The 15,302-nt window shown below is 52.9% G+C and overlaps 1 protein-coding gene across 4 annotated transcripts; it reads right to left on the reverse strand.

Moving 5' to 3' along the window:
- Window positions 1–282: 282 nt before the first annotated feature.
- Window positions 283–13,585, reverse strand: SPINDOC (spindlin interactor and repressor of chromatin binding). 4 transcript variants are annotated; one of them, XR_004424465.1, is made up of 7 exons: window positions 13,197–13,585; window positions 8,304–8,633; window positions 8,075–8,224; window positions 7,780–7,917; window positions 7,419–7,619; window positions 5,714–5,928; window positions 933–1,062 (listed from the first exon to the last, which is right to left on the reverse strand). XR_004424465.1 is itself a non-coding variant. In XM_033121277.1 (6 exons), exons 1-6 carry the CDS (start codon window positions 13,321–13,323, stop codon window positions 851–853), a joined length of 1,158 nt encoding a protein of 385 aa, XP_032977168.1. In that variant the 5' UTR covers window positions 13,324–13,585; the 3' UTR covers window positions 283–850. The 4 variants fall into 4 exon arrangements, 2 of the variants coding, with proteins under 2 accessions (XP_032977168.1, XP_032977169.1); XR_004424464.1 differs by having other exon boundaries at window positions 5,714–5,970; XM_033121277.1 differs by lacking the exon at window positions 5,714–5,928 and having other exon boundaries at window positions 283–1,062.
- Between the last annotated feature and the right edge of the window lie 1,717 nt (window positions 13,586–15,302).

A 15,302-nucleotide genomic window follows, 5' to 3' on the forward strand; every position in this document is an offset into this window, starting at 1 on the left:
AGTACAGTATGTTAAAGAATTAGGTGTTTCTGACCCCATTTCCGGGGCAAGGGAAGAGGGGAGCCAGGGGCTCCTCTGTGACTGACACCAAGTCAGCCCTCGTCTTCTAGCCCAACAAAGCCCTGCCCTGGCCCTGCTCCACCTTCTGGGGCAGGGGGTAGGTATGTGGCGGGCTTTCTGGCTCCCACCAAGACAACCTTTTAGCCTTCCTGTCAAGGTTGTTCCAGGAGGCCAGATATCCTGCTAGCAAACCCCTTCCCGCAATGATGGCCCAGACGGAACTCTCTTAATAAAAAAAAATAATTTATTGTCAACAAAGGAGATATATACAACAAGAAATAGGAGAAAGGAGAATGGGAGTGAATGGAGCCCTCAGATGGGCTGCTTGGGCCTCCTGCGGGGACAGAGTGGGAAGAGGTAATGGAGGCCTCCTGGTTTAGGAGCCTGAACGAGGGGGAGGGGGAGGAGAGGCGACCCCCGAGGTAGTGGGACTCAGTTCAAACCCCGTGATGACCACCTCTTGTGTAAGGCACTGTGCCAAGGGAGAATGGTGGGGGGTGAAGAGAGGGTGGGAGGCGGTAGGGGAGAGGTCTGGGTCAGCAGAAGGATCGGGGTAGGTGTTCTCCACAGGCCCAATGCCCCACCACACGACAGCCTCAGCCACCCTCGCCCACCTTGCCAGGCAGACATTTTCCAGTGCCGTCAACTAACAGACGCTGCCCCCTTCCTCTCCTCCATCCTGCCTCGGCACCTGGTTTCACTCTCCATCAGGTGGCAGAGCTGGCAGCTCCAGGTGAGAAGCCAAAGGGGGCTGCTGCCTCCCCTCCCCCCGCCCCAGGAAAACAAGAACCTACACAGCACTCCCTGCCTCTGGCTGTCCCCCCACAGTGGTGTTGGATTCCGACAGAACCATGGGCCAGTCTGGGGTGTCACCTGCTCCCATACCCTTGGTGCCCTGGGGATGCTTGGACCAGTCTTGCAGGAGGCTGACTGCTGGGGGTTCCTCCATCCGCACGCGGATAACCTGGAGATCCAGCGTCCCTCGAAGGCCCGGAGGGGGAGCTGGGCAGGAATGGGAGCAGAGAGCAGAGTCAGGGCCCTGCAGAAAGCCCACTAGGAGGGCGTCCCCTGTAGGTCTCTGCAAACTACACCCTCATTTCCAGAGCCCAGGGCCTGGTGCAAGGGGAGGCCCAAGGAGAGTGGGAGGCTCCAGTGTTGGCGGACCCCAGGACCACTACCAACCAGAAAGCAAGGTCACCTCTCAGATACAAGCCGACACCCCGCGTTGCCTTCCTCCCGCGCATGTATTTTGGCACATGGATGCTAATGCTGTCCTCTTCCCCCAACTCCGTCTGACCTTAGGCTGGCTCCTTTTCATCCAAAACTTACTGGGCATCCTGGCCTGATGGGTTGTGCCCTGTATGGGCAGAGGTGACGGATGGGTGGGAAACGAGACCTGGCTTTGCCCACCACGGAGATCCTGAGTGAATGTGCAGGGTAGGGAAGAGAGCCGTAGATGGAGACCTGGCTCGCCACCCGGCTTTCAGCCTGGGCAAGCGCTTCATCTCCTGAGAGTCAGTGCCTACCACCCAGGAACCAGATGCCACCTCAGCAGGGGCACAAGCCACTCAGCAGGGGCAAACCGGGCCTCGAGGTAGGAGAAAGCGAGTGCTGACAGCCACTGCGCAGCTACCACAACGCCGCTGACACGGGCACCTCCAAGTTACTTTACGTCGAGGAGCAAACCAGAAAATGGAGACTGCAATGCTGCAACCTGTACTGAGAAGGAGCCGTGTGTGGTTTCCTTCTAGATTTTGGAGACCCAGTGATTTCAAATGTGGCAGAAAAAATGGATATAATTTTGCTGTAGATTGCTAGGGTTTAAATGACCGCATGGCTGCCACCAAGGGTTGCACAACTGAGCAAATTCTGCTTTGTATTTGAAGCTGGTTCATCTCCCTGACAAACTGTAAGATCCTTGAGGGCTGGCTGACACGCACCCACTTGCTCCTTAATTCCACAGTAACTTATGGGGCCACTAGGCAGTGCCAACCCTATTCCAGTCGCTAGGGGTACAGCACTGTGTGGATCACACCGAGTGGCCTTCTCGGAATTTATGTTCCAGTGGTGAGAGCCAATGCACGGAATAAACAAAAGACACAATATGATCTATATGGACAGAAGCAAAGAAAAACACATGCCAAGGAAGGGGACAGGAAAGGTCTCATGGAGCTGACAAGTGAACAAAGATGGACAGGAAGTGAGGCATCAGCTACTCGGAGAGCTGGGGGAACAGCATTTCAGGCGGAAGGAAGAGCAAGTGCAGGCGCCTGGCGGAGCCCGTCTGTTGCCGTTGGAACAAACAGCAAGGCCAGTAGCTGCCCAGAGCAAGCAGCTCGGGGCAAGAGGCAAAGATCCTGGGGTGACGATCACATCACCACGAGGACTCGTTTTTATCTGGAGAGTGACGGGAACAGCATGGAAGGGCTATGAGAAGAGCAGGGACAGGACACGACTTGGGTTTTCAATAGGGACACTGGCTGCTGTATGAGACCAGACCATGGCAGGCAATGATCAGAAGCCAGAGACTAGTTGGAAGGCAGTTACAGGAAGCAGGCAAGAGATGGCCTGGACTAGGGTAGCAGGCGTGGAGGTGGCGACAGGAGAGTGAATTCTGAGCACATCTGGAGGTGAAGCTAACAGATGTGCTGACAGATTGCTGGGAGGTCTGAGAAAGACAAGAGGATGACGCCAAGGGTTTGACCCAGGCAAACTAAAGAATGGGGTGGCTAATTTCCTGGGAAAAGGGAGATTGGGGAGGAGTAGATTGGCTGGGGGTGAGGGAAGGAGACTGTGGGTTCCTTGGGTATGCTGAGTTTGAGAGCTTTTAGACAACCAAGCAGAGGTGTCACATGGGCAACTGGAAGAGAGTCTGGAACGGAGGGAGAAGTCTGGGCTGGAGGCTCAAGGCAGGAGTTGTGAGCACAAGAACGGTGCTTAAAGCTGTGATTGTGGGTGGAGTCACTTGGAGTGAGGACAGACCCTGACCTATGGTTGGGGCATTCATTCATTCATTCATTCATTCATTCATTCATTCGTTCACCGAATACGTACAGAGGCAGCATCTATTCTGTGCCGGGCACTGGGCCAACACAATAAAAAAGGCAAACACCCTGACCAGAAGGGGCTTACATTCCAGAAAGGGGAAGAAAGACAATAGGCTCCAACTTGGGGAGCTGTGAATGAACAAGCAAGAGAAACAGGGCAGCCAGTGAGGCGGGAGGAAAACCAGGCAAGTTGCTGCCAAGACACTAAGGGCAAAAAGTGCCTCCGGGAAGGAGGGAGGGGTGGGTTCACGGTTACTGCCAGGTCAGAAAAGATGAGAACTGAGCACCGGATTTAATTTTATGGAAGTCAGTGGTGACCTTGCCAAAAAAGGAATTCTAGTGTGTGTGGGGGGTGAGGATGAGAATTTGACTAAAGTGCTTCTAAAGAGACTGGAGGCATTTGGTATAGAGACAGTGTTGCCCAGCTTTGCTGAGGCTTAGGGACAAATGGGACAGTGGCTAGGGAGGGATGAGGGGCCAAGAACGGAGAAATAACAGCTTTGTTTAGGCTGCTGGGCAAGATGCAGAAGAGAGAGAAAAACTGACGGGTGTGATAGGCAACTGACAGCTGGTGAGCGGGGATGGGCTCTAGCGATGGGTCTAGAAGGGCTGGCCTTTGCAGTTCAGTTACAGCAGCAGGAGTGACGGCAGAGGATATGGCTGGATGCTGGAGGGAGGGTAGGAGCAGGTGGATGTGCTTCTTGGCACTGTGGGCAGGGTGTGTGCGTGGGCACAGTGGAAACACACATAGGCTGCTGCTTATTGGTGAGGGGCTGAGCGAGGCGTCTGACCCCCCCGAGGCTCAGTGTCCTGTTCTGTAAAATGGAATCATAATACTCTACATGACAGCTGTGTGGACTTAAGGAGATAACACATTAAGAGAGTCCAGAACATAGTAAGAGCTAAGTTAGAGAACACAAAACAATGGAATTAAGTGCCAATCCTTCCTGGCAGCAAGGAAAGAAAGGGTGACGGTGGGGTGGAGAGGGAAGGGGAGTATCAGGAGAGCCAGGCCCGAGACATCATAGAGATGTCCTTTCAGAAACTGTGAGGGGGGCCGGCCCAGTGGCTCAGGCGGTTGGAGCTCCAAGCTCCTTCGATTCCTTGACTCCCGCAAGGGATGGTGAGTTGCACCCCCTGCAACTAAGATTGAACAATGCACCTTGAGCTGAGCTGCCGCTGAGCTCCCGGATGGCTCAGTTGGTTGGAGTGTGGGCTCTCAAACCACAAGGTTGCCTGTTCGACTCCTCGAGTCCCACAAGGGATGGTGGGCTGCACCCCCTGCAACTAACAGCAACTGGACCTGGAGCTGAGCTGCGCCCTCCACAACTAAGACTGAAAGGACAACAACTTGACTTGGAAAAAGACCTGGAAGTCCTCACTGTTCCCCAATAAAGTCCCGTTCCCCTTCCCCAATAAAATCTTAAAAAAAAAAAAAATGAAAGAAACTGGGAGGGATCAGAGCCCCAGGGCCATAGGAGCAAGCCAGGAGGACTCGGTCACGCTTAGTCCCGTCAGCACCCAGGCCTGCCTCCCTCCTCACCCACCCATTCCACATTTGTGCACGCGTGTGTACATGTGTACACCTTCTCCAGAGGCGGGGGTTGAGTCCAGTTCTTTTGTTTCTCATTAAGGCTTGTCTCCGAGCAACTCTGGAAATGTCACCACCAGAATGACAGGTGAAGAAAGCCACCGTCCACTCATCTGTCAATAAATCTTTACTAAGGTTTTCTTTGTGCCAGGCACTGTTCTAGGTGCTGAGGACACAGCAGTGAACAGACCTTGCTTCTTATGAAGCTCACACGCTCTTGCACACATACGCACACTCACTCTTTCCTCAGCCTGGGAACACACTGGGTCTGGCCAAGGGATCCTAAGCCAGATCTCTAAGCCAGATCTCCAGTTAATCACCAGCAAGACAAGATGCTCTTTTTTCAACTACTTGTGAGTGGGCCCCCAGCGTCACCTTCTCTGCTGGCCTGGGCACCCTCCCCACCTTCATCCTGCAAGGCCCTTGGGAAGTTCCAGAAAGTCACATCCATCAGCTCAGCTGACCAGACCACAGTAAACTTCTCCAATTTCTAAATCCTCGATTTTTAAACTTTTTAAAGTGGTAGGATCTTTATTCAAATAAAGTCTTCAAATAAAACAACTCAAAGTAGAGACACTCTGGTTGAAGCTTCACAGGTTTTTGAGAAATCTGTCCAAGCTTTGGGATCTTGAAACAGCCTGAAACCACTGGTGTGGAGCCTTCGGTCTGCAGAGCCAGTGTGGGTGCCCCACAATTCTCTATCTGCTGCAATGTCTCCGACCTGTACCCCCAGACAGACTGTGAGCTTCTTGGGAACAAAGGCTGCCTCACTCATTTCCCAGAGTGCTTTGCTCGGGGCTGGGCTGTAGGAACACTTGCTGCTGCACCATTTAGTGTCTTCTATGGCTTCCGGGCCATGTCCAACCTCCACAGATCCTGCCACTGCTGAGAATACCTGTCAGTCCCCTCCATCTCTCTCACGTTAGTCAATCAGCTGGTTGAACCCCAAAGTCTCAGACTTTGTCCACTCACCCCAAAGCAACCTGAGAGCTTGGTTCCCTTCTCAGCTACTCACCACTCCAGATAGGTGGAGTTTGGGCACAGGGTACCCCAGGTCTCACAATGAAGGCTCCCTTCCGAGAATGAACCCAGAAGACCCACTGAACAGTGGAAGAGGTCAGCCATTTAGAGCAGCGATCCATCGAAGAGAATGAGGAGACTCGGAAACGCTCAAGTCCAAGCAGAGCACAGTCTCAGGGAGGCAGAACTGGAATGTGACTCAAGCTGAAACTTGAGACAGTTAAAAACGTGATCTACACGAAGGGATGAGGCCTGCCTCGAGATCAGAAAAAGCGGAGTCCATTTTGGTAAAAAAACAATAAATGAAAGGGCACGTATGCATGCACACACACAGCTTGTGAAAGGTCTGAAAGATGCTAAGCAAACAAACTGCTAACAGTGGTCACTGCTGGTGCATGATATGGGCTGGAGAAGCGGCAACACTTGCGTTTTTCTTTTGCGTGTGATCTTTCTCAGGCTCTAATTCCAAATGCACATTTCAGACAAGAGGGGACAAAGGCACGCTCTGTGTCACTCATTCACTCCTCCAAGAACCATTTCCTGACCCAAGATGCTGCGAGTAGAGCCTGGCATGGCGAGAGAAGAACCGGGCTCAGCCTCGGCCCTGCTGGAACACCTAGTCTCATCGGAATTCTGCCATTGCTTGGCTGCGGGACAGTGGTAGGCAGAACACCGGCCCCCCCCAAAAGATGTCCACGTCCTAATCCCAGGACCTGTGAATGTGGTCTGCTCTACCACAAGGGGTTAAAGCTACAGATGGAATTAATGGTACTAATCAGCTGACTTTAAAATAAAAGATTCTTCTGGATGATCTGGGTGGGCTCAGTGTAAACACCAGGATCCTTGCATTGGGGAAGAGGGAGGCAGACAAGTCAGACCAAAGATGGCAGCCTGAGAAAGACTCTGCCGGCCACTGTGGGCTTTGAAGACAGGAGAGCACGAGGCAAGCAATGTGGGCGGCCTCTAGAAGGCGGAAAAGGTAAGAAAACGGACTTCCTCCTAGAGCCTCCAGAAGAAACGCGGCCCTGCCGACACCTTGATTTCAGCCAGTGAGACCCATTCCATACTTTTGGTCTCCAGAATTGAAAAGTAATATATTTGTGTTCTTGTAAGTCACTAAGTTTGTGGTAACTTGTGCCAGCAGCCATAGGAAAAGAATACAAGCACCATGGGGAAGAAAGAACTTATCTCTCTGAGGGTCTCCATCTGGAAGAGGTATTTTTATAAGGACCAAATGAACTGCACCTAAAAGTTCCTTAAAATCGGCAGGACACGCCACAAACACACGCTTATTGCTCTCATCAGGCAGTTCACTGAGCTGCTTTCCCCACAGAGGTGTCTGCCAAGTGTTCACTACTGGTCTAGTGTCCTGTTAACAGTCCCATTTTGGCCCCTGCTCCACCAGGGCAAGTGGGCACTTCTCAGGCTCCAGCTGGAATCAACCTAAGTGTGGTAATGGGTGGCAAGCTTTGGGGAGCACTGGCCTAGCCCAAGCTAATGACCATTCCAGGTCACCCCAAGGAGCTCTCAGAAAAGCCCCTCTGTCTGGCCAGCCTCCATCCTCCAAGTCCGCCTGCCCCTGGCCCCATCTCCCAGGGGACCCGAGCATCAACCACCTCTACCCTGAGCTCTGCTGCAGCAGCCTCCAGAAGGACAGAGCCCCTGCCTGCCCCCCTCGTTGTCCCCTCTCAGGAGCTCACCTGGAGAGGGGCTTTCCGGCTGGGGAAGGCCTCCTTCGGCTGCTCTCCCTTCTTTGGGCACGGCCTTGCTGTCTGAGGTCCTGAGCTGGGTGTGGGAGAAAAGCTGGAGGACGAAGCCGGGAGGGAAGCTGCCGTCAGTGAAGTGACGGACTTCAGTGGGAGCTGCAAAAGTCTCTGTGGGCGAGTCAGGTGACGGAGGGTCTGGAAGGGGGGACAGAATGGAACTGTGAGTCCAGGACGCTGGACAGCCTAACACCACTGAGGCAAGAATCCACAGGCCTGAGCCCGAGGCCTCAGGTGAGGTGCAGGTGCCCTTGGCATGGGCCCTGCCTCCTGCCCACCCCCCGGGTCTCCCCTTCACCTGGGTCTGGGTCTGGATCCAGGTCCAGGTTTTTGGTCATGGTTCTGCTTCTTTTCTTTCTGACTGGCTCTTCCCCAGAGGGCTCCTTCCATCTCTGACCACGGGGCTTCTTATTTACTTGCTCTGTGACAGGGGTAGCTGCAAAAAGAAAAGGCCTCATACCTTTCTAAGGGGACATGCCAGAACCCCAGAACCTCAGAACTGCTGAAGCCACCTGCCCAGCAGCCTCTCCCCGCCAGAACAGGCATGTTTCCCCGCCTCCCCAGCTCAGCCTCACTAGCGCCCCACGACTGACCAGGAAGGTCGAGGGGGCGGAGGCCCCTGGGCCGGCTTCTCCTCGGCAGGGATGGCTTGTCCTCCGAGTCGAGGAGAACGACAATCTCTGCAGGCATCCTGGCAGGGTCTGCGGCGGACGCGGGGTCTGCATCTGCATCCTGGCCTGAGTCTGAAGGGGGCAAACGCTCCATGAGTTTCAGCTGCTCCCACAGGTTCGACTCTGCCCCGCCCACCCCATGCCCACCCACCTGAGTGGAGTGGGGATGGCTGCTCAGCTCTGATGTCTTGCAAAAGGGCCGCCCCCTCGCTCCAGGCCTCCAGGATGTTGCTCTTCTCAGAAGGGCTCAGGTCCAGGGTGTGCGGGTGCTGCTCCAGGATGTGTGTGCGTGCTGTGTCCGCAGAGGGCGACCGGATCTCGGCCCCACACACCATGCACAGCGCCCGCCCACTGCCTCCTGGGCTGTTCCCCACCAGGAACTCCTGCTCCCAGGACATCTGCTGCTTGGGCTCCTCGCAGCCATCACTGCCTGCCTCCAGCAGGCTGGGCCGAGGCAGTGGGGTCTTCTCCTGTTGGGCCACTATCGAGAGAGAAGAGGGGGCAGTGTTATCAACAAAGGTACCCATGGCCAGTAATACTTACAACACAAGTCCCCAAACTTGGTGGTATGGTGTTGGAGGAGGAGCATTCCCACTGTTAAAAAAAAAAAAGTCACTTTAAAATAGAGCCAAAGCTGCCATCCGAGAGGAACTGCCTTGCTCATCTCATGCCTCAAACCTTTGGAATGTTAAAAGGGCAAAATAACCTTTGACTGGGCCTAAAGCAACACTGTGTCCTAAAGAACTGTTTGCATGGATAACAAGAAAGCAGATATTATGACTACCAGACTGAAATAAAAAAAAAAAAATCATTATTTTGCTTATCTGCACCAAGAGAAATGCCTTCCTTCTATTGATGTAATTGTTCCCCGTCCCTTTCTCATAAATACCTCTTGCCTTTGTCTCCTAAGCAGAACATTGTTTGGGTGTCTGCCTGAATCAGTGATTCCCGAATAACTATTCTTTTTGATCTCAAATAAATGCTTTTTGCTTCTCACTTTGGCAATTTTACGTTAACACTACCCGCAGTCTTTTTCTCCCTTCCCCTGGAGCCCATAAGGTGCTAGTGACATAAAACAGCCTATGTATATGTGCCTTGGTATCCTGCTAGAGCACCTCCATACCTCCTTTCAATCTAGTCTCAGTCCACAGGTCCACATGTGTTTTTCCAAAAGGCTATGATAGTCTTGCATGTCTTCAGCCTTGGCGCGTCTGCCCAGAACCCCCAATCAGTCTGGCAAATTCCTCCACTTTCCTCATGGCCCTCCTAAAACCCTCACCCCCTTGCAAGTCTTCCTAATCATCCATCCCTGGCAGTTGATTAAATCCATATCTGAGGGCAGGCCCAGTGGCTCAGGTGGTTGGAGCTCCATGCTCCTAACGCCAAAGGCTGCCGGTTCACATGGGCCAGTGCCAGATGGCTCAGTTGGTTGGAGCACAGGCTCTCCACAAGGTTGCCAGTTTGACTCCTCGACTTCCGCAAGAGATGGTGGGCTCTGCCCCCTGCAACTAAGACTGAACAGGCACCTTGAGCTGAGCTGCTGCTGAGCTCCCGGATGGCTCAGTTTGTTGGAGCGCATTCTCTCAACCACAAGGTTGCTGGTTCGACTCCTGCAAGGGATGGTGGGCTGTGCCCCCTGCAACTAACAACAGCAACTGGACCTGGAGCTGAGCTGTGTCCTCCACAACTAAGATTGAAAGGACAACTTGACTTGGAAAAAGTCCTGGAAGTGCTCACTGTTCCCCAATAAAGTCCTGTTCCCCTCCCCCCCACACAAAAAATTCATATCTGACTTCCAGGTCACAGCGCACTTTCTTGAGGACAAAGACGGTTAAATTTTATCATGTTGTCCCCACAGGGTCTGGTACATAGGAGAGGAGATGCTCAGTGAGCCTCCGATCTGACCAGTGAATGACTTCACCTATTGAGGCCCCTTCAGAAGGCTACCCCGTCCTGTCAAAATTAGCCTTACACGGTGGCCGTGACCTCATCCCCACCAGTCTGCCTGGTACCTGCCCTTACACAGTGCACATGGACCCTAGCTGCCAGGGCAGGAATTCTTTGCAGCTCAGCAAAGGCAGGCAGCTCAGTGCTTGTGCAGAGGGCCTACGATACCTCATGGCTACACCTCTCCCCCACCAGAGAGGATAGGACAAAATACAAATATGAAAGGCCCTAACAGCTGGGGACTGTATGGAAGTGGTAGCATTTGAAATACATATGAGAATTGGCTTGGACTCAGATGATCCACGTCCAAAGCTGCGTTGTACCTATGCCCCATGTTACCGTGGGCAGGAACCTTGATCCCCGAACTGCAACCAGGCTTTCTTTCCCATCACTCTCCAAGACAGCTCTCGTCAAGGTCACAAATGCTAAACTCAGTGTTCAGTTCTTAAATCTCATCTTTTTTTTGTTTTTTTTGTTTTAAGGATTTTATTGGGGAAGGGGAACAGGACTTTACTGGGGAATAGTGTGTACTTCCAGGACTTTTTTCCAAGTCAAGTTGTTGTCCTTTCAATCTTAGTTGTAGAGGATGCCGTCCAGTTGCCGTTGCTAGTTGCAGGGGGCGCAGCCCACCATCCCTTTCAGGAGTCGAGGAATCGAACTGGCAACCTTGTGGTTGAGAGCCCACTGGCCCATGTGGGAATAGAACCGGCAGCCTTCGGCATTAGGAGCACGGAGCTCCAACCGCCTGAGCCACCGGGCCCGCCCCTCAAACCTCATCTTTTGATTGATCACTTTTTCCATCTTGATTTCTGTCACTTAGCTTCCAAGGTACCACCTTCTGTTGGGTCTTCTGTTGGGGCTTTTTTTCAGTCTCTGATGCTGGTTCATTTCCTTCCCTCATCATCTCTTCCCAGGTGCTTACACAACTCCCTCACCTTTTCTAGGCTGTTGCTAAAGAACTGTCTTCTCACTATGGCCTTCACCACCACCCTATAGAAAGCTGGCATCCGCCCCTCCACCGAGCACCCCGTTCCCCTTCACTGCTTCACTTCCTCCACAGCACACCTCACCACCTAACATAGCATGTGCTATATTTGTTCCTTGTGTCTCCCCACTACACTGTAGGCTCCATGACAGCATAGATTTTTGATCCTTCACACTTGTATCTCCAGCACCAAGAACAGTGCCCCACATGTAGTGGCTCAAAAATGTCTAACGAGGGCCTGACTCCATCTCCAACCTGGAATCACTGGAGCGTGCCATGACTCTGTCCTTGGACCCTCTCTCTGTCTAGCCTCTTCCTCTGATGGTCTTGTCCCATTGCCTGCTTGCTGATAACTCCCATATTTACACCTCCAGCCATGCTCTTCATGAGTCTAACTTCCTGTCTGACGTCTCCACTTGAATGTGTCACAGGCACCTCAAACTTGCCATGTTCCAGCCTGTACTCCCAATCTCCCCGCAAGCCTGCATCCAGGGCCTCTCTCCTCAGTAAGTGGGAAGCCCGTCCTTCCAGTTGCTCAGGCTAAAACCTTGAATTCATCCTTTCTCTCTCCCACCCAAATCTTCAAGAAGCTTCTTGCTTCAGGATCTTTGTACTTACGATTCTGTCTAAAATGCTTTTTATCCGGTCACCTATAAGGTTCACTCCTGTACTTCGAGTCTGCTCACATTTCACCTTTTTAGAGAAGTCTTTCCTGACCAGTCGATATTCCAAATAAGACTCATTCCACTCTTCTCCTTACTTTGCTTTACTGTTCTCCAAACCACTTATCGTCACCTGACACACTATGCATTTATTTGTCTGCCTTTAGTCATATATATACACAGTCATAAATATATATATATATATATTCCAGAAGAGCAGAGTTTCATCTTTGTTTATAGCCATTAGCGTGCCCAGCCTAAAACAGGGCCTGGAACACAGAAAGTATCCAGTAAGTATTATAGCTTCTCTGGACTTCTAGCTCCTCATCCCTAACAGTGGGGAAGAAGACTGCTCTTACAGGTTGTTGAAAGGCCTGAGACAGCTAGCGTCCAGCACTCAATAAATATCAGCAGAAGTAGGGACAGAATCTCTCTGTTGGACTGAAAGCTCAGAGAAGGGTGGCGCCTTGATTTCCCTCACTCGTTTTATAAACCGTCTGATTCGAAAAGAGTGAGCAGCAGTGTAGACAGACACGATGGTCCACTGAGGTAAAAGGAACAGCTTTCCTTTCAACCTCTCAGGTACTTTCCCTCCAAAGAGAAGAGGAATCTGGCAATGAAAGATATGTGCATTTTCAGGACTATCAAGTCTTCCATTAAGGTGGCCCTGTGCTTCCTTAAGGTTTGCAAGATTCTGAGGACTGAAGAAACTGGTCCAAGGGGAGGGGAAAGTGAGCGTTCCCAGACCATTCCTCAAATCCCCTCCCAAGGCCAATCTCGTTCTAGGGTGGCTGAGGGTCCCCCTACAAGCACTTCTTTTCCGAAACTGGGTGCCGTAAGCAATCCCATTCACCCCTGAAGATTCTGACACCTGTGGCTTGTGCAAGCCAAAGGCCCGGGAATGGAAGAGGGGCATGAAAGCTTTACGCCCGGGGCGAGGGTGGGAGAGGGGCTTAAAATCTCCTCTTGGCAGGAGGCAGCGGCGCCTGCCTCCACCCTCGGGAACCGCTCCGGACACCAGGCTGCAGCGCTCAGCCTCGGGCCTGGAGGCCTTGCCGCCCCTCGGCCTACAACACAGCCTGGCCCCTGGGCCTGCCTCAGCAGGATAGGAGACGACGGCCCCCGACACCCGGCGTTGCCCGGGATCCCACCGCCCAGGAGAGGAGGCCCAGGAGAGGGGGCGCTCGGGCACCGGAAGATCCGGAGCGCGCCGGGCGTGGATCGAAGGCTCCAGACCCTGGACAGGGGCGGGGGAGGGGGAATTCAGGGAGGCCTGAGATTCCAAACCCGAGTGGGGCGGAGCAAGAGCACGCCCGGGCCCAGACCGTCAGGGGAAGGGGGGCGCCGGGCACCAGACTCAAGGTGGGGAGGGGGTGCCCGGGCCCCTGACGGGGACTGGGGGGCGAGCCCGAGACCGTGACGCGGAAGTGGGGTCCCCTCCCATCCTCACCTCTGAGCATCGGCTCGGGCCGCGGAATTACCGCCACCACCATGGCCTCCTCCTCGTCCTCCCCTTCCTCGCATTTGAGCGTCACTTCGAAGCAGTCCAGCGCGGCGCCCTCGGCCTTCAGGGCCATGGTGCGGCCGGGGGGTATTTCGATGACCGGACGCTGGAGGACGAGCGCGCAGGCCTGGGCGCGCACTCGGCGGCCGCTCCCGCCCGCAGCCCCCTCCCCGTTGCCGGCCGCCCCGCGTTAGCCGGGCTGTGACGGGCGCGTCCGGGCCTCCCCGACACCAGGAGCGTCCGGACCCCGAGCGGGGAGGGCTTAATCCGGGGCCCCAGCCCCCCGCTGCTCCCTTTTATGGAGGCTCATTGTCGGCTCCCGCCCGGCCGGCCCGCCGCGGACCCGCCCCCGAACCCGGCTGGGCCAATCGCACGCGGCTCCGCCCGTTGCACGCGGCTCCGTTAGAATCCCAGGACCCGCGGGGCGGCGGGAAGGGCCGAGCTGGCTCCCGGCTGCCCTCCAGCGTGGAGGAGGGGATCGCGGGCCAGCGATAGGGGACCCCAGACTCCTCCAGGCGAGGTCATCCTGGGCCGAGCCCAGCGGGTCGAGCTCGTTGAGATGCCAATCAGGCATATTTTGGTGGCATGAAGAGCTTTGGATTGGGGTCGCTTTTGCCTTTCCCTGACCATGCCTTCCTCCGCCAGAAGATGCCCGAGGCTGGAGGGGGCGGTAGCGGGGGGGCCGTGAGGAAGTGGAAAGGGCCTTGGCGTGGGAAGAGTAGAGATGGAATTCCTCCCGAGTTGACAGCTCTGTGATCTTGGACACGTTATGTTTTCTTAGACTACTTCATTCTTTCTCTGAAAAAACATCGGGGAGCATTCTGGACAAGGGCATGCAAAAATGAAGAGTCGAGTGGAGGGTGGGCACAAGCAACCTACCCCTGATGTTTATAATTTCCAGTTTTTAAACGTGAGTGCAGAGATTGTGACTCTCCCTAAAGTTACACAGAAATCCTTGAGAGCTCGAAGTCTAGAGTCCAGTTGCCATGACACTGATGCATTACAATTCTACTGTGGCTGAGCTTTTGCCTTTGTGACACAGGTGGGCATCACCCTCTGTTGTAGAAGCCCTCCTGAGAGTTCAATTGAGAAAATGTCCGACACTGAAAATCCATCTTAAAATGATACTGGATCAGTAGTCACTGAATGATGGACAGTCGTGTGCCATATACAGTGGTCCCATAATGGTCCCATAAGATTAGCGCTTTCTGAAAAGAGTGACACCTTCTCAAGAGGAACCTCAGGCAGGTCCTTCAGGAAGTATTCCAGAAGAAGTCATTGTCATAGGAGATGGCAACTACTGGCCTGTTATTGCCCTTGAAGACCTTATTGTGGGACGAGGCGCCCAGGGAGAAGACGGTGATATTGATCCTGACCCTGTGTAGGCCTAGGTTAATGTGTGTGTCTGTGTCCTATTTTTAACAAGTTTAAAAAGTAAAAAAGAAAAATTTTAAATAGGGAAAAAAGCTTATAGAAGAAGGATATAAAGAAAATATCATTGGAAAAATATCTTTGTATAGCTGGACAATGTGGTTGTGTTTTAAACTAAGTGTTATTACAAAAGAGAAAAGCTGAAAAATTTAAAAGTTTATAAAGTAAAAAAGCTACAGTAAGCTAAGGTTAATTTAATATTAAAGAAAGGAAAAATATATTTTTAATAAACTTAGTGTAGCCTAAGTGTACAGTGTTTATAAAGTCTCCAGTAGTTTACAGTAAGGTCCTGGGCCTTCACATCTACTCACCTTTACCCACTGACTCACCCAGAGAAACTTCCAGTCCTAGTAAGTACCCTGTAGATAGGTGAACCATTTTTTACCTTTAATACGGTATTTTTACTGTACTTTTTCTATGTTTAGATACACACATATTTACCATTGTTTTACAATTGCCTACAGTACTTAGTACTGTACTTAGTACAAGAACGTGCCATACAGGTTAATAGCCCAGGAGCAGTAGGCTATCCCATAAGCCCAGGTGTGTAGCAGGCGGTACAGCCTCGGTTTGTGTAAGTGCGCTCGCTCTGTGATGTTTGCACGACGACGAGATCACCTA

This window comes from Rhinolophus ferrumequinum, chromosome 11 (assembly GCF_004115265.2).
Source record: "Rhinolophus ferrumequinum isolate MPI-CBG mRhiFer1 chromosome 11, mRhiFer1_v1.p, whole genome shotgun sequence".
NCBI lineage: Eukaryota > Metazoa > Chordata > Mammalia > Chiroptera > Rhinolophidae > Rhinolophus > Rhinolophus ferrumequinum.